This window comes from Balearica regulorum, chromosome 25 (assembly GCF_011004875.1).
Source record: "Balearica regulorum gibbericeps isolate bBalReg1 chromosome 25, bBalReg1.pri, whole genome shotgun sequence".
Taxonomy (NCBI): Eukaryota; Metazoa; Chordata; class Aves; order Gruiformes; family Gruidae; genus Balearica; species Balearica regulorum.
The window spans coordinates 3,265,774-3,284,085 of NC_046208.1; the positions used below are offsets into that span (position 1 = coordinate 3,265,774).

An 18,312-nucleotide genomic window follows, 5' to 3' on the forward strand; every position below is an offset into this window, starting at 1 on the left:
TTGTATTTGCTGACTAGTCCAGGGAGAAGCGGTGGTAATGAGATCTGTATGGATCATAAAGTCTACACCTGCTGAAATTAATTTTCTGGATTTCTTCGTAAGAAAAATACTTCACACCGAATCTAGGGATTGTCAGCGGGGAAAAAAGCCCACAAAAACCCCGATGTGCTGTAAAAATAGGAACGCGGATTCACTGTAAATCCCATCGCACAACAGAATCTGATCCGGACCGGGGGGGGTCCCCCCTCAGAGCACTGGGGTGCTGCCCGAGTCAGGACACCGCACCGTGAACGAATGACGCAGAGATCGCGATGGCATTTCGTCATGTCGCCGTAGCGGGGCTCGGGCTTAAGCCGCTCTGGGTGTTCCACGTCCCCGGCGGGTCCGGCCCTGCCCGGGTGTGTATTGCTCCCCCGCAGACCCCTCTGAAGTCCGGCGCTGAATGGCCGCCCGCTTACATGACAAAGGGGCCGCGACCGGAGGCAGGGCGCCGGCATCACCCGCCCGGGCCCTAACCTCCCTGCCTAAGCCGCGATAAGCACTGCGCACCTCGGGGGGCACGGCAGGCCCGCGGAGGCCCACGGCCAGACCCCAGCCCCGCGGCGGGGGGGGAGGGAACGCTCCGAGGGGAGCCGGCGGGCTGCGGGGCCCTGCAGGCCCTACACCGGGGCCGGGCCCTGAGTGCGCGGACCCGCCTGGGGCGAGCCGGTGGGAGCGTAAGGGCCGGGCAGCCCGCGGGAGGGCACGGCCAGGGGGAGCGGCGCAGCCGGGCGGGCCCGGGGGCGGCGCTGCGGGGCCCTCGACGCCCCCGGGGCCGCTGCGAGGCGGCGCGCCGCTTCCCCGCGTTTTCCCTCCAAAACCACGCCAGGCCCCGCGCGGCGAATCTGCGGGTCGGACCCCGACACCCCGCCGGCCCCCGTGCGCCGCGGGAAAAATGCGGGCCGGGACCGGCGGTGGCAGCGTGGGACCGGCGGGGCGGCTCGGGGCGGCTCGGGGCGGGGCGGCTGCGTGGGGGCGCCGGGAGCTGGTGGCGAATCTGCCGGCAGCGCCGCGGCCCGCTCTGTCGCTCACAGCAGCTTGAGCGTGTGGGGCGTCCTCGCCCCCCTCCCCTCCCCGCGGGGAGAGTGGGCAGGGTCTGCCCGCCGTGATGGTTCGAACTAGCCAATGGGACGCGGCGATCCGCTCGCCGAGGCCAATGAGCGGGGGAGGAGGTGGTGCCAGCGAGGTAGGCTGCACCGCCCCCCGCTCGCATCCTCTCGGCGGTGCGAACGCGACCATTTTGCGGGGGGGATCGGCGAGCGGCGGCGACCGCGGCAGTGGTGGAGCGGTGACCGGGGCCGGGGGGGGGCCGCGCGGCCCACGCAGAGGAGCGGGCGTCTCCCGCGGCGGGGCGCGGGCCGGCGGAGGCAGCGCCTGAGGGAGAAGAGGCGGCTCCGGAGGCGCGGCCTGAGGCGCTGGGCCCAGGGCTCCCGCTCGCTCCGGGGAGGGGACGGGCGACGCTGAGCCCGCACCAGGCGACCGTTTTTTTTTCTCCTTCCCCTCAGCGCTGGGCGACGTCCCCCGGGCCGGGCCCGAACCGCCGGGGAAAATGTCCAGGCCTGTCAGGTGAGTCCTTGGCGGAGCGCGGAGGCCCCGCTCCCGCCTCTCCTCCCACCCGCGGCGCCAGCGCTGCCTCTTTCCCTCCCTCCTCCCGGGCCCGGCCCCCGGCGGCGGGCCGGCGGTGTAGGCCCTCCCGCCCGCCCTGCAGCAGGCCTCGCTGCAGGCCCTGCCCTGGGCAGGGGCAGCCCGAGGCGAGGCGGGCCAGGCTGGGCCCCGCCGAGCCGCCGCGGGGCGGAGAGGCGGGGAGGACGGTGCGAGCTCGCTGGAGGGCAGGCGTGCGGCGGGGCTCCCGCGGGGCGAGGGGCGGCTGCGTGGCCGTGGGGAGGAGAGCGTGCGCGGCCGAGGGGGCAGGGAGGCCGCCCGGGTGCAGCATGGGCCGTTTTCTCCTGTATTTCCTTCCCACCCCCCCGCCTTTTTTTTTTTCCTTACAACTTTTTATATTTATTCTTTTTTATTTGCAACGCGCCTTGTTGCTGGCCTGGCGTAGGGTGATCTGCATCGCCCTGGCCTTACCGGAGGAGCAGGGAGGCGGCAGCGCGTTTCGCTGCGCCGTTACGGGGGTGCAAAGAAGAGGCCTTGAGAGCGGCTGCGTGCGGCGTCCCACATTTTGTAACGGGAAAAGTGAATCTTTGCGATCCACCGTGACCCACTTCGTACGGAGCGGGCGGGCGAGAGGCGGTGTTCTCCAGCAGGCCTCTGTCGCAGCCCCCTGCACCCCCTTGCAGGAAAAGGGGGGGGGGGGGGCGGCAGAGCAGACCACGCCGCGCGGGTTGGGGGAGGGGACACGCATGCAATACGCCGTGACCAGCGAGGGTCTGGAGGAGAGGGGCTGTGCATACAAGTTAAACCACGTTTAGGGGAGGAGTTCGGAGGAGCCGCCCCCTCTGGTGGGAACAGCATTGAACACACGCCCTTTTCCTCTCGCCTGGCAGCTAACTGTTCTCCCCGGGTCGGTTTCCTACTGGTGTTTCCCCACCACCACCATTTCTCCCCTTCGAGGACTGATTTTAGGTCGTTAGGAGAAGGAAACCGCGGGCCATTTAGCTAAACGGGCTGTATTCTCCCCCTAAAGGGAGGTAAAGGAGGTAGGTCGTGGTGTTTGTGTCTTTAGTTAAACAGCGTTGGACCTGGAGCGTGGAGTTGCAGGGGAATTTTAACTACGTGGCTGAATTGCGATAACTTTGAAAATCCATGGCATAGAGAACTTGCCATGTATCTGCAGGTCTGCTTAGGGAGGAGGAGTGTATTCTTTTTTACCTTTCTCTAGAAAGTACTCAGAGGGTGAACTTGTCATTTAAATTGTCTTTATAGGAAAGGTAAGACGTTTCATAAGGTATTCTTTGAATGCTCTGAAACTTTCTCATTCTCAAGATACTTTAAGTAGCTGGTTGTACTTTTATTCCCAGTAAGCCTGATCTGGGGTGTGGATCCTGGGTATTTTGGATCTTTTGGAATAATAAATATGAAATTAATTGCGGCTATAAAACTTAGATATGTTTATAGGTGATAGCGTCTGTGTTTAAGTAATATTTCTAATATACAAGAGTTTAAGAAATAAATGGAAACTAGGACTACTCTGCTAAGTGGGGAGGTTTGCCACAGTGATTAGTGAAACAGTTGTTTTTCATAGCTTTTTTTTTTTTTTGACCAGTAGCGTATTCCTGCATGCAAAGGTAAGGGTAAATAAAGCTGGAAGTTCCGGTCTTAGGGAATTGTCTTGAGTCCGAAAGGTGGATTAGCAGGACTGGGTATACCCTGCTCTGAAGCATCAGGCTTTGGCCTTTTGCAAGGCAGGATGTTGGACTAGATGGACTAGTGGTCTGATCTTGAATGACAGTGCCTGTGTTCTGAAATACAGTGGTGCTGTGACTTTGCTGCTCAGGGTGACACTTCAGTGTACGTTCTGCTGGTGATTTACTTGCCAGCACTGGAGTCTTGCTACAGGTAAGGAAAGTGTTGTATCTTTAAAAGTATAGCTTCTAAGGTTTCTGGTATTAAGTAACTTTGTAAGCAGTCATTTCTTAAAAACGAATTAAAAAAAAAATCTGGACAATCCTGCAGGGTTGTGAAAGATCTAACTTGTCTTACTCTGCGTTGACAGGTGGTAGTCTACAGGAAAATTAAGTGCCAAAGTCCAGCAGGCTGTTAGAAGCAGAAAACCTTTTGGCACATGTTGGGAATAGATCTAACAATCTGCTATCTAGCCGTATTTAATAGCCCTTTCAGGGGAAAAAGCGTAAATATTCAGTGGCTAGTACATTATATTGCTCTACTGGGTAGTAAGTGGAGAACTCTCCTAATAGATTTAAACCCAAAACTTCTAAAATTGTATAATTTTTTTTCTGGATAGCTTATTGTTGGTAATATGGAAGTCCGGTGAAAGGTTCCTTATCAGAGTAAGATTTAGCATTGGAAAAGTTTTCCTCTATTCAGTGGTCTTTGAATTACTTTATTATGTCTGCTAGTTTCTAGTGAATATATACTCACTTAAAACAATGAACTTAATAAAATCCAACATGTATCCCCAGTTTCTACCCCACTTGTCAGTAGAAGACTGCCTTAAGGCTGAGTCTGGTTGTTGAAGCCAGTGTCTTAAAATTGTTAAGAAGTAGTAATAAAGTTCTGGTATTTACAGGCTTCATGTGCCTGGCACTCAGAGCCAAGTACTTTTCTACACAATTTAACTGCTCCTGGGTGGGTAATGATGGTATCTGTGCTATTGTTAGAAAATGGCAAGAAGTAAGAAGTAAAAGAACTTACAGTTATTGAACCTCTGCATCTTGTGGCTAACTCTTCCAAAGTACTGCAAAGAGCATTTGGAGCTATATCCCTGTCTGTGCTTGAGTACAAATGAAATAAAACATGTTGAGCCACTATTTTTATATACAGCATCAAGTTTTAAGTAAGAACTTTGACTTTAAATTTGATAGAGCTTGCTTCTGCTTTTCCTCGCTGGTCACTTTCACTTGCTGGTACTCCTTTCCTGCAGGCATTGCAAAATGAAATGGTGTGGGCAGGTATGGAAATCACAGGGGGTTTTTGTTTCTTCATTTTAAGATTAAAGCCAGTTATGAATCGATCTATCTCAGTGCTTCAAGGCTTTACTTCCTTAATTTTTCTTTATTAGTAACTCTTGAATCCCATTCTTGCATTGGCACTACAGTGGAAGGGTGGTCCCTTGAAACTTTACTTGCAGGAAAAAACATTTATCTATTAAATATAACCTAACTTGTTGCTGATGTTGTACTTGGACAATATAAAGTTTAAATACTATGATTCTGGAAAACTTCCATGGGGTAGCAGGAAAGCAACGCTTCCTTGGGGATTGGCATTTAACTTGAGTAATAATGTGTGGCAATGTCCAGAGATAAACTGTAGACGCTTTTCAGATAAGTGAAACGGCGTGATCCTTGCTCTGAAAATTTTCAGTCTAAAGAGAAACAGAGAGCAAGGTAGAGGTACAATAAAAATCAAAATACCAGGAACAACAAGGGTTGCAGAATTTAATTTTTTGTGTGTGTTTGTGTGTTTTGGGGTTTGTTTTTCTTCCCTGCTCTGCATCAGAACATTTCTATATTGTATTTTAAAGATCTTCTCAACTGTAGTTAGGCTCAAATGGAGGATGGGCACAAGACTGCTTAAACTGTTGCTGCATAAATCATTTAATTGTTTTATGGAGTTTCAAGTCATGTGTATCCCTAAAAATTCTGCAGATACCATGAGCAGTGCCTAGTCTTACAGACGTTTGGAGTTACACCAAGTCCAGACCCAAACAATGACCTCTGTAATTGGGAACCTCTAGTCGGTGAGTCTTGTCTGAGTATAGTTGTGCCAATTTTTAAATAGACTAACACCATAGTGACGTGTTTTAGGTACATAACTGTCACTAGGCTTCGATGTTTCAACTTCTGATGCATAATTGTAAGTGAATGTTCATTTAAGGCCTAAGTCTAGCACTGCGTATTTGTTTTGCACAACTTTGAAAAGACCTGTAAGAAATATTTCCTGTCTATCTTTTTCCCTATCTATGTATAAAAAAAGACACCGAAGGGGTGCTTATAATGGCAATATTTATTGATGACAGGTTGACCTCAGTGGGCCTCCTTTACCACCTGGAATGAGAACCAGAAAGTGAAACTGACCGCTCTGTGCCAGGCCTGCACCGGCCTTTGGAGCCGAGAAAGGGCCGGAACTTTTTTCACAAGTGCTTGGTTTGATGGTGATATTAGTTAAATGCTGTAATTTAAAAAAAAAAAAAAAAAAAGAAAAAAATCTCAGTAACTGTTTAATCTGTCATTCATTCTACATGCCGTATTGTATAAAATGATAGGTCATTACTGCTGCTGGTAATCATTGGACCTAAACGTTCCTCTCTGTGGTGAGATCAGTTACTAGCTTTTTGAAGATTCCTGCTAGCATTGCTTTTCAGTAGTATATGTTGGGGTTTTTTTAAACTTGGATTTTATCTGTGGATTTTAATGACTACGGAAATACCTGGGGATCTAGGCATTCCCTTTTGAAAAACCAAAAGCTTTCTGACATTGTTAGTTTGTATTCTGACATGTTGACTTAGAAAGGCTGAGGGTTTAGGGACCTCTCTAGCTAAAGCTGGGGTGTTACTATGCAATCCTTATTCAGATGTATAGGCATTTAGTGATCCTTTTAAATGTTAATATTGCTTTTCATCATTTCAAAATTTCAGGTAGGCATCGAGTATGTGTTGTAATAATTACTGTGCGTTTCTGGGTTCTTATTAAATTACTTGAGTATTACTTCGCTAAGTAAGTGCTTCTGACATAATGTGTTGATGTCTTGCTAGATGAGTTATTCTTTATTCCACAAATATTGGACTGACAGCTGTTACTAAAAGCTTACGCTATCGGGACCTCCCTTTATACCTTTTTTCCCCCAGTTCCTTCTCACATGCATACTTTAAATGGTTAGCTGAATTAGCAAGTAAGTTTTATCTTAAAATTTCAGCGCATATTTTAAACCAGATTGAATAATATCCATCCCAGATGTCTACTAGACTGGTTTTTTTATACTCAGGCTAACTGGATTTAACAAATAGTTTAAACTATTAACTTGCTTGCCTTAACATCTTCTAGTCTTTGCCTGTGGCAAAGAGATACTTTTCATTGACAAAACCAGCAATTTTTTTTTTTCTGGCTCTTAACTCCAGTGATCTTAACCTGCTGTGTTTTTATCACCTTGGTGTAATAAAAGATGCAATCTCTCTTTGCAAGCTGGTAGTTATTAAGCATTGCACATCAGTGCTGTTGACAGTTCTAAAGAAAAGCCTAAGTTGATCTAAATGGGGTGAATGATGAGTGTAGAGTGAGGAGAATGGCAGATGCAAGAGCAGTTTGATGTTTCTGCCCTTGTGAGCTTCTGTGGTTCCGTTGGGAAGACTTGCAAGTTTCTATCTTCAGTAACATTGGTGTAGATATTCCTTCTTTGCTCCACCCTTCTCCTTGCCCTGCAAAATAACATAAAGCAAGCTAAACAGTCTTCTCTTGTTTTCTTCTGCTGTAGTGATTTGGGGTTTTGATACAAATACCACTACTCCTGTTCACCAGGTAGTGAGAGCCTAGCAGAATTTACTTTCCAGCTGAAAACATAGGGTATAGTGCTTAGAAAGAAGGACATAGACCGTGATTTTCATTATTCTTTTATCTGACTGTGTTACATTTTCAGTACCTGATTTAGTATGGGTCTCTGACTGAACTAAGCAAGACGAAGCAGTATATGACCAACTTACTACAAGGTGGCAATATTGCAATTTCCATCTTGCTTGTTAGATAAGTGATGTCAGAAACCATTGTTTACAAAGCTGCTAGAACAAAATATGTGGCAATTTTACTTTTTTTCTCTCCCTGTTTACACTTTTAGAGGGAAAAACCCTAATATGTGATACTTACACCAAATCAAACAGCTTATTTGGTAACTTTATTGTTCTTCAGATGCTTGCCAGAATAAAATGAGTGTTTTCGTGTGTGAGGTGGGTCAGAAGGCAATCGTCAGAAAGACTACCTGTTGGAACAGGAATTTGAGTCACTGGATGGTACACTATAACAAGCCGTATTCCTAAATTGGTGTTTTACCATATTCGGACTGCAAGCGAGCGAGCAGTGCTCTGTAGCACGTTGCTGTTGTACTTTGTTCCACTCACACATACTCTGTAGTTTGGATGGAATTCAGCCTGTAGAAATCTAATGGCTGGTCGTGCCTTCCGTTTGTTTGCTTATTTGTTTTTTTTTTTGTTGTTGTTGAGGAGTTGGGGGTTTTGGAGTTTTTTATGAGGCTTGATGTAGGGTTGAAGTAAAATAATTATGCTCCTTCATCTTTTGAAGGCTGCTGCTGTAAACTATGAATGTACCTGTACAGGAGGGCAACTTATAATTGATTTCAAATGGATCAACAGCCGGAACGCAACAATGATTTTTGGGGTGTCTTTCAACTAAACAGTCTCATCAGCAATGCATGATATTAATCACAAAGTGCAGTTCAGTTATGGGAACTGAATGTGAAATTCAGCAGTCGTGCTCTGCAGGGCAGGAGAGGGGAAGGGCATTGTGGTTCGTGTGCTGGACAGAGCTTGTGTTGACTTCTCTTTGCGGCGGCCCTCACGTCTGTCATGCTGGGCAGGTCACTTAATCTATCCCTTGCTTGACTTTTCTAGTGCTAAAAGTGAGCTCACATGATGATTACTACAAAATCAAATTCATCATTGGCTTTGGGTCAGAGGGATTGTAAACAGTATGTGTGGAGGAGCGACTGAATCTCTGGTGCGTTTTTCAGCTGTGCCTCCTCTTCCCATTGCATGTCAGCTGTAAGAGGTGGATGTTCGGAGTCAGAGTTTGAGGCGTTACCAGCTAGAATTGAAATAAAACTCAATTATGTAGCTGTCTTGGTTCTCTTGAATAGCTGTATTACAGGGCAGTTTTGTCTTGTCGATAAAGTAGTTGGGACAGGTGCTGAGAAGGTAGCCAACAATTACTTATTTTGTTTTTTACGTTCCAGTAAATTAGAGAAACATCTAATTGTGTTGGCAAGTGAGGCATTGACTTCATTAATAGCTGCTTGTATTGTTAACTAATTTTGCCTAGAATTGGCCATTGCATTTGCACTGTTAATGATACCTTGTTACTTGTGCTAGTTTCAGTTTGGTTAGAGAGCAGAGAAGGTGCTGATGAGGTAAAGAAGGTATGGGGCGGTGCTCATTTGCTGCCCAAAAACCTGGGTTGGGTGAAATGCTTATCTTCTTCCATGGTTGTGCGTAGTGATACAGTTAAGTACTGTAACAGCTCTCTTGCATCTTGTTCAGAGCATCAAACTAACTAACTGAGCGAGCTCCTAGAAGCCCCTGGTGAAAACTTAAAATGCTTTAGAAATAGGGAACACATGGCAAAACAAAAATCTTGAGGAGAAGGTATGAGAGCAAGCATGATTACATTGAGCTGTGAGAAGCAGAAATTTAAAAAAGAGCAGTTAGGAAATATTTATCTAATTCATGATAATATTTGTGTACTTGTTTTGTACCTGGAATCCTAGTCTTAAATATCACAGCTTTGAGACAGTGTTAGGGAGGCAGCTCTGGCTTAAAGTTCAGGGTGATGCATTATTTAAATGTGTCTTTAGTCTTGGGGTGCAGGTACTGCTTTAAAATAGTGTTTTCACTAGTACAGTTGTAATAATGATAGATGTGTAGTTTTAATAATGAAAGAACATGTAGCATAGGTTAAGATGGCTCTTCCTCACTGCAGTCATGAGCCATAACTGAGTGCTACCTGTCAAAAAACACTTTCAAATTCTGAGAATATAATCCAGTCTATTATAATAACTCCTTAGGAAAATGCTAGAATATACTGTGTGTTCATTTCTGACTTCAAAGGTATAGGTGGCTTATTTATGAGAGTTTTCTTGGGATGTTTTTGGGCTACAAATCCTGCACTGGAAGCAAAGATATGGCACTTTCTTGTTACTTGAAGAAAGCTTTTGTATCTCTGAGATTATGAATTGCTAATTTCCACCCCCACCCCACCCCCCCTGCTTTTTAACAGGAACAGGAAGGTGGTCGATTACTCCCAGTTTCAGGAATCAGATGATGCTGGTAAATAACTTTTTTTCTTAACAATATAATATTCTTGAGCTAGAGCAGTTCATTTATTGCTTTGCACATTAATTGTTTTGCTTCTGGTCATATCTTTAACTTAAATTCTAAGGAGTTTCTGCTCTTCACAGTCTCTGAACTGTTAATAAGTATTTTAAAATATAATGATTTTCATATGTTTTGTATTAAACAAACAATGGTGATAGGAATCTTATTATTTAATGCTTGTATTGTTGTAGTGCCTTGAGGCTGTTGGCAGCAAGTGTCTTCTTCCTTGGTCTATGTTATGTTCTGTGGCAGAATCTCCCTGATGCCACTTTTTTCTACAGTAAAATATGTTTTCAATTTATTTTAGCGGATTCTAGTTAATCTTGTAATGTCAGGCATTTTTGTGAATTGCATCTAAAAAAAAAAATCTTTGTATGTTCTATATGAATTAACAAAATATTTCTGGGAGCCATATGGAATATGTTTTGTGTTCTTAGAAAATAGACATACTGCTACTGTTTGCTAAGTGAGATTGCATTGATAATTAATGGAAACAAATATGCATAGTTCTTAATTGCAGTCCTGTTACTCATATTGTATAAGGTATTGTGTAATAGTTGTAAAAAGTTACATTGTAAATTACTATATAATGACATACTTTTTCCCATCATAGGACAGTAAATAAAGTGTTTGCTGTTAAAAGCACATAGAAATATGTATAGATGTTAACTTTTAATAGGTTTATATATTAACTGTGTTTCTGACTACCTGTAAAATTAAGATACTGTGTCCTCTTGTGAGGCTTTTAGTATGTTTCCTAATATTTCTGTGTCAGACTTGATTGTACGCGGCATTTTTGTTGTGCTGTTGGCAGAAGAAAAGGTAAATCGCTAGTTTAAGAAAGGACTTTGCTTCTATAAAGTTTTGTTTGAAGCTTTGATTCTTTTTTTTTTTGAAGGGCTTCTTTTTGATGTGCATGAAATGGTCAGTTTAAGTTATAGCTGAGGAAGTCAGTTTGCTGGGAACTAGGAGTTTGATTCAAAACCATTTTGTACTGTCCCGTCCAGATGAAGATTATGGAAGAGATTCAGGTCCCCCATCCAAGAAAATCCGTTCGTCTCCCCGGGAGGCTAAAAACAAGAGGCGATCTGGGAAGAATTCTCAGGAGGACAGGTAAAAGCAGCACTTCATCTGTTACAAAAATGTCTCCAAACCTTGCTGTGTATGTGGGGAGCAGTATCTTCTAAGAGGAACGATTGTAAGTAGAATTCAAAGCCTGCAGTGTAATGTCCAGAGCTCTCCATCACAAGGCTTGCATAACCAGCTTGGACATTGAGGTGGTTCTTTCTTATTCAAGTAGACAGACAAATCATGTGTAAAGTACTTGTTACTAGTACCTCACCATTAAAATAGCTTTCCAGAGCTAGACAGTTGGAATGGGAAGGAATATGATCCAAGTTACAAAAATTGGCAACTAATACAATTATTCAGGTAAGTTAGTGGCAAGATGCATTTCATTTTCCCATTTTTATTTGTATAATCAGAGCATTCCTGTGGTTAAAGATTAAATGGGACAGTATAGTAACAGTTAGGAGTATGGGTCATTTGTTAGTTTTGTGGTTCTTTGTTTCTGAATTAGACAAAACAGGAAATGAGAAACAAAGTAACTTGTTTTGATAACTGAGTTGCTCCAGCAGTGTGAAAGGACTCAGTTCTAAGTGATGCTCTGTTGAACAGTGAAAGTCTTTCCTGTAGAGCGAAGGTATCTCCCTTTCACAATAACTGTGGTCAGCAAATGGTTGCCCTGAGACCTATTGACTGCTTTCAGGACAGACATCAGCTTCGGGGATGGAGGTTCTGCCAGCTGGTTCTTATTCTATAAGCCCAAGATGTCTCTTTGTTCTGTTGCACTGTTTGCTGGAATATAGATAACTTACCCGCAGGTATGCTTAAGAAGCTTCCCCGTCATGCTCCTGCTCCGTAAGTTGGAAGCTGAATGTAGGCATGGGAATATTTGCATGGTCCACCTGTTATTGTGAACTGAGAGGGAGAGGCTATTTTCAAATGCCTGTAATTCCTGAAATCAAAGATTTAGCGGGTATGACATACACATAGGAGTGTTCTCACATACTAAGAAATCCCTAAAGCTAATAGGACATAAAGGTAAATTATTTAGTTGCTTTGGGGGCTGCCTAGCCGAATTTCTTTGTATCGCAAATATTGCAGAGGGCTTGCATGTAAAACAAACTCATGCATTTAAGTGTTTGAAATCCACAGTTGTCTGGATAAGACTGAAAACATATGGGCTGGAGGGCTGTAATGTGACAAGTTATCTAAACTATTAGAGTTCTTGAGAAATGTTGTGTGTCAGCTCCAGCTGCCAAATTTGAAAGTAGCAAAGGTTTGATCTATTGTATTTCTTGACCTTGGCAAAATCTGCAGTCCAGCCATTCCTGAAGCATATGTTGTACATCAGTGGTCCTCAACAGAGTATTCACTGTTCCTGTTTAAAACACTTGTTTATTCTCTGATTGGAGTGCATGTTGTTACATGCTGGAAGGAAAACCCTCTCCAGACAGTGGTAATGACTAACGATGGGGGTTTGGATAAGAACAGAACATTAGTACCTCCTTGATAGGGGTCCCTCTGATGAGGATTGAAACCACTAGAAGGGAGTGGTGAAATTCCATCAGAGATCAGATCATTTGAGAGACCAAACTGTAGAGATCATTGTAGACCAAATATGTGCTAGTTAAGTGCTGTGCAGCAATGTACACACAGAATGAAGGAGTCCAAAGAAAACAATGACATAAAGACAAGTGATGACTATAAATCTATTGAGAATAAAACTTTATTCCATTTATAGACTGTTGTGCATTAGCATGTAAAACTTCAAAATTCTCACTGTAAAATAGAAGACACTTGAATTATTGGTAGCTTTCAGCGTGAAGTGCATGGTTCATCTCAACCTTATTATTTCCTGATTGGTTCATTTGATTCCATGTAAGTTTGTATGTGGTGCAGAGTTTGAACATTATCTTTCCAACTGTGATAACTACATAAACAGCTGAGTAATCCTGAAGTATAATGTGGTAATGTCCAGGAAAAGTGCGTATTCCCAGCCTAGAGATTAGTTTGCACTCTGAAAATTGATGTTTTCCATACAGCAGTGACTGAAATTGAAATTAAAACATCAGTCAAACCCTGTCTTTCCCTCATTTTCAGTGAGGATTCAGAAGAAAAAGATGTGAAGACTAAGAAAGATGATTCGCACTCAGCAGGTAACTAACTACATTGTACTGATAGAGTATTTTCAAAAGAAAGCCCAGTTTGTAAGAGTTACAGGAGTAGGATTTGACATAGGAAAGAAATGGTTCTGACTAGAGAAGCATTCACTTTCCTAATACACTTATCTTAAGTTGGATGCTGCCTCTACTGCTGCTACTTCCGGCCCTGGTTTGGGATAACTAATATTTTTTTTGTGTAATATGATGCTTCCGTAAAGTTTGTCTTCATGGGCAGATAGATGCATGTTAATTTCTTTTCTGTAGTTCTTGTCCATAATTCAGAATGGTACAAGAAACTTCATATTTGTACCTTTTCCTTCCAGATGAAGATTTTGGCAGCGAAGATGATGACTTAGGAGCAGATGATGGCAAAGCTGACAGTGATTATGAGAGCTCTCAAAAAAGCAAAAAAGGAAAAAAGGCTAAACCAGAAAAGAATAAGAGAGCAGCCTCCAAATCCAGGAAAAGGCCTGCAGGTAAAAAAAGAAAAAGAGTTGCTAGTCTCTGCAGTGAAAGATATTGCACAAGATCATTGTTGGGGGACTACAGAAACACGCTTATTAGGTTGAATGTGACTGTATTTTCCTCACGGCTCAGTTATTCAGTGAGTGTCTTGATGAACTTTCTTGTGAATGACTTGATCTTTGTCTTGCCTACATGCTACCTCAAGACAGTTAGGTGGTCTGTATTCTGTTTCTTCATTATAACTTGATGACTTTTGCTGCAGAAGACAGTGAGGACGAGAAAGAAGACCACAAAAATGTGCGTCAGCAACGACAGGCAGCATCCAAAGCAGCTTCTAAACAACGAGAGATGCTCATGGATGATGTGGGTAGTGAGGAGGAAGAAGAAGAGGATGATGAGGCACAGTTCCAGGAGAGTGAGTAAATGGGATTGTAAAAAGTCAACATCAATGTGACGTGAATATAGGACCAGCCATGAGTTTATGGGTGTGGCCAGACAGCAAAAGGAACACAGTTTGCTTTTTGTCCGTAACAGTGAAGACATAAGTTGTCCTTCTTGGTAACTTATTTGATACTGCATATCTGTCCAATGGACCAAGCTTACATTTTTCACATCTAGAATCTTTGGAGTTTGCAGCAAAGATATATGTCTTCAGAAGCAGCCCTAAAGGCTTATTGTCAAGTTCTTAGTGCGCTTTGCTGCTTCTTGCTATCCCATTGGTTCTGAGGCATTGATGCTACTTTCAGATGGTGTAAAAGTGCTTTATCCTTGATTGATCAAAGTAGGAAGAGTTGGGTTCAGCTGGTAATGAACAGCAGTAAGTTCCTGAAATACTGAATGATAACATGATTTCAGAATGGAGTAAGAGTATCATTGAAAAGATTACTCAACTTAGTGCTCTCAAGAGATTCTCTTTATTTTGAGATGGGCTACTTATTAAGGAGATGGAGCATGTTTTGAGGACCTTGAAACACTTGTGTGTTTCATCATACTCTTACTTTATCTACCAGTGTAAAATCTTCTGCTACATCAAATTTCTTTAGTGCAGCAGATAGGTAAAAGCTCATAAGGTCACAGCCTTAGCTTCCCATCTCCACAGTTTAACTGGCAGATCTCTCAACTGTATCTTCCGCTCCCTTTCCTTTTTTCCAAAAACTTAAATTTCTTTGTGCTTTCAGCAGATTCAGGAAGCGATGAAGACTTTCTCATGGAAGATGATGATGATAGTGACTATGGCAGTTCAAAAAAGAAAAATAAAAAGGTCTCGAAGAAATCCAAGCCAGAGAGGAAAGAAAAGAAAATGCCGAAGCCCCGGCTAAAGGCTACAGGTGAGTCTGTGCAAAGCAAGTTATTCAGTTTGCTTTAGAGGCAAGTATTTTCTTTTTCTACTATAGAAGACTCAATAGAAGTCTTGGGGTCGGTAGGCATTCGCATGTAGTGTTGAAGGGCTAATTCATATAACTTGCTATGATTTAAAGCAGCACTACGAAGTAATAAGGTGGCTTTAATTCTTACTTAAGGAGGGGATTGAGTTACTATCTATGTCTCATTGACAAAAACTGCGTAGACTGCAAAACCTTCCCTACTGAAGTGCTGCAGTCTGACTTCCTATGTATCATAGCCAAATAATACAATTTGTGGCTTTGTTTGGGACTCATGGACTTTGTGATGTTTTCAGGGCGGAGGAAGGTGGAGAAATCTGAACCAAAGAAAAATTTGATGCATTTCTGCAGGAAATCTAAAATCATAATAGCAATGTATGTACTGGTTTGACAAGAGGCTAGCTACTTTAGTTTATGATGTCATATCCAGTAAATTAGTCAGGACTTGAAATAGTTTTAAAATCTTGTTAGCTAACTTTTCAGTTCAGCTTTACTAATACGGAGTGCCAAAACCACCATCCATGTGGTATAGTGAAAGCAAAATGAAATCTGCTACTGAAGTGTCTTGTAAATCCTGTTTGTATAAAGCTGTGTGACTTTTTTTGTCTTATGATCATAACTTTTATGAGCTTTTTCTTTTTTCAGTGACCCCCAGTCCAGTGAAAGGCAAAGGGAAGGCAGGCCGCCCCACAGCTTCCAAGGCAACAAAAGAAAAGACCCCATCCCCCAAAGAAGAGGATGAAGAGCCTGAAAGTCCCCCAGAAAAGAAAAAATCAGCCAGCCCTCCACCAGAGAAGTCAGGGGATGAGGGATCTGAAGATGAAGCACCCTCTGGTGAAGATTAAATGGCAGTTGAGGAAATCTTTGTTTAAAAAAAAAAAAAAGAAAAAAAGAAAAAGGAAAAGAAAACATACTTAGGGGTAGAACACGGTTTTGACTGTGGCTTGACTCATGGGCTTTGAATGCTGTCTTTACTTTCAGCTGTTTAATACAGTGTATCCTTTTTTTAATAAGAGGAAACCCTTATACAGTAATATTTTGAAGTCAATGTTCTCTGTTGGCCATTCTGTTCTCCCTCCCCCACCAAATCTGAAAGCCATTTGAGACAAATTAACAGACCATTTAAATATATATTTTTTTTCAAGGGATACTGCAGTTGTGAAGCAATAAGGTTTGAGACTGATACGTGGAAACCATACTTACAAATCCTTAAGTAGAGTAGATTTCCCAGTGCTGGTAAGAGTTCTTTAAAACTATTATTCTGTATTTGAATATGTGAAAAAAATGAACCTATGCTTTAACAGACTTTTGTTGATACAAGTTCACGCTCAGAAAAAAAATGTAGTTGATATGAATTCCAATTGAGGAAGAGGAAACATAGGGAGGAAACCTGTGTTTCTTGGATTCAGGCACGTTTTTTGTGGAAAGCAATCAAGAAACTTGTAGATGGTCCACTGTCTTTTATTTAGAAAAGATCCTCCAATTAGGATGCAAGATCTTTTGTCTTTGCTGGATAGAATACTATTCTGCTTTAGGCAAATTGCAGTTCATTCTACACAAATTCAGATATACAACCTACAAGCCTCTCACATGCATTGAGTCTAGTTTATTTCTTCTAAGGTTGGCTATAGATGGGCAGAACAGGGAAGAGAAATTGAAAACAGTTTTTAAAACTCTGGTTTCCATTTGGTATTGTGGAAAATGTCCTTGGACATTTTCCAAGGAAAAAAAAAAAAAAAGCTGGGTAGTGTAAAACTCAATTCTTTAGCTTTTGGGGCGAGGGATGTCCTTTTATAAATGTGAAGCAAAGGATTCCTGTAATGCTCTGGTCAGTCTCGGATCCCATGAGTCATGCTTAAGTGTTTCTCTTCTCTCCCGCCATCTGTCCTCAGAAAGGCAATGTAGTCATACCTCTCAGCCTCTCCAGCTAGTGTTGGACAGCAGACTTCCATCGATAGTGAACATTACCCCGATACCACTTCCATTTCTTCATCCTTCCATCCTACAGTGTGGGAGGCTTTCCTCCCACATCGACATGTCTGCTTCTAACTGCTGGTCACCGTTCTGCTCCCGAAGCCTCGGAAGTGCTGAATAGGGAACAGTGTTAAATGACAAAGCTGGGAGGAAGTGGAGTTTGGAAGCAGTGTAGCAGGGCTATCATTTTATAATAAAAGCAGGATGTCCCTCTAAATACAAGACACTTGAGATGTGTGTGGTGGCATTTTAATGTGTTTTTATCAAAGCAGCCATATCCTTTTTTTAAACTTTTAATTAAAGTACACAAGCCTTGGTTTTCAAACCCTAATACAGAGGTTGCTGCCATGTTTGTTGGTGGAAATATTGAAAACTGGACCTGCCATTTTTCTTTTTCCTTAAACCCTTTGTGCTTTCTGTATGTTGCTCACAGTTATCTTATAGCTGGCAAGCTTTGCATCTTTTTTTTTGTCACAGAACTACACGTTTTGTAACCAGCCTCTTGAAGGTAACATAAGGCAGCTAATTAGTTGGATTTCTGGTGCACAGGCTACCAGATTTTTAATCCTGTTTGGATTTTAGAGAGCTTATAGATGTGATACACTAATATGACCAGGAAGGACACTTGGCTGAATGGCATAGGGAGCCTGAAGATGCCGAGCACAGTGTGGAGCCTAAAATGTGGAACGGAATATTAATATGACAGCCGAGTGATTGTCTTGTGTGATTCATAGCCATGGATTTTATTGAGGCTGGTAAATTACTTTACCTTGGCTTATAAAAAATTAAGTTCTCTAACATTCTTTACTATAATGAAACTACTGTTGCCGTTACAATAAAGATGATCGGTGTTTCCATTGTAAATCTTTTTTATTTTTTAAGTGGTTTAATGTTGCAGAACAGCTTAAGGCTGGAGTGAAATATCAGTCTTGAAAAAGAAGCGAATGTAATCCCCTCTCCTCTCCCACCCTCTTCTCACCTTCCAGATCTCTGGAAGAGCAGAGTCTCTTGCATTCCCTCTACTCCTAGTCCAGTGCTACTTGGGTAATACGGGAAAATAAATGGCCAAGTTTTAAAAAACGTTTAGATTAAATTTGGGGGTAGCATACACTTTGATGAACGTCTGGTCCACATAGTTGTTCCCCTTCAGTCCAGACTGTTTCAAGCTATTCTTGTCTATTGGGTTCTTAAGGTTTGGGGTTTTTTTTTTTTGCTATTACGATGTACAAGGATTACTTAAACGTAGAATACCTCTAGCTGATCTGGTCAAACAGCTGTTTCTTTACACGCTAGACCAGATTTTTTTCTGAACAGTGTCTTTTGTAAGTTCCACTTAAATATATTCTTGGGGGTTTTTTTCTAACACAGTTAACTAAAGTTAAGGTTGTGAAAAATGTTTCCATCGTTCTCAGTTCAGGTTTTGGACTGGATTATTTTATGCCTGGCAATTTTGGCCCTTTATCTTACAAAACTGTTCTGCTTTCTCATATGTTCATCTCTAATG

General features: G+C 42.9%; 1 protein-coding gene across 2 annotated transcripts; it reads left to right on the plus strand.

Annotated features, from left to right (window-relative positions):
- Window positions 1-1,250: 1,250 nt before the first annotated feature.
- Window positions 1,251-17,672, plus strand: NUCKS1 (nuclear casein kinase and cyclin dependent kinase substrate 1). Of its 2 annotated transcripts, none has more exons than XM_075776070.1 (8): window positions 1,251-1,605; window positions 9,663-9,712; window positions 10,768-10,873; window positions 12,926-12,981; window positions 13,311-13,463; window positions 13,715-13,867; window positions 14,631-14,780; window positions 15,480-17,672. In XM_075776070.1, exons 1-8 carry the CDS (start codon window positions 1,589-1,591, stop codon window positions 15,677-15,679), a joined length of 885 nt encoding a protein of 294 aa, XP_075632185.1. In that variant the 5' UTR covers window positions 1,251-1,588; the 3' UTR covers window positions 15,680-17,672. The 2 variants fall into 2 exon arrangements, with proteins under 2 accessions (XP_075632185.1, XP_075632186.1); XM_075776071.1 differs by having other exon boundaries at window positions 1,252-1,605; window positions 14,634-14,780.
- The last annotated feature ends 640 nt before the right edge of the window (window positions 17,673-18,312 follow it).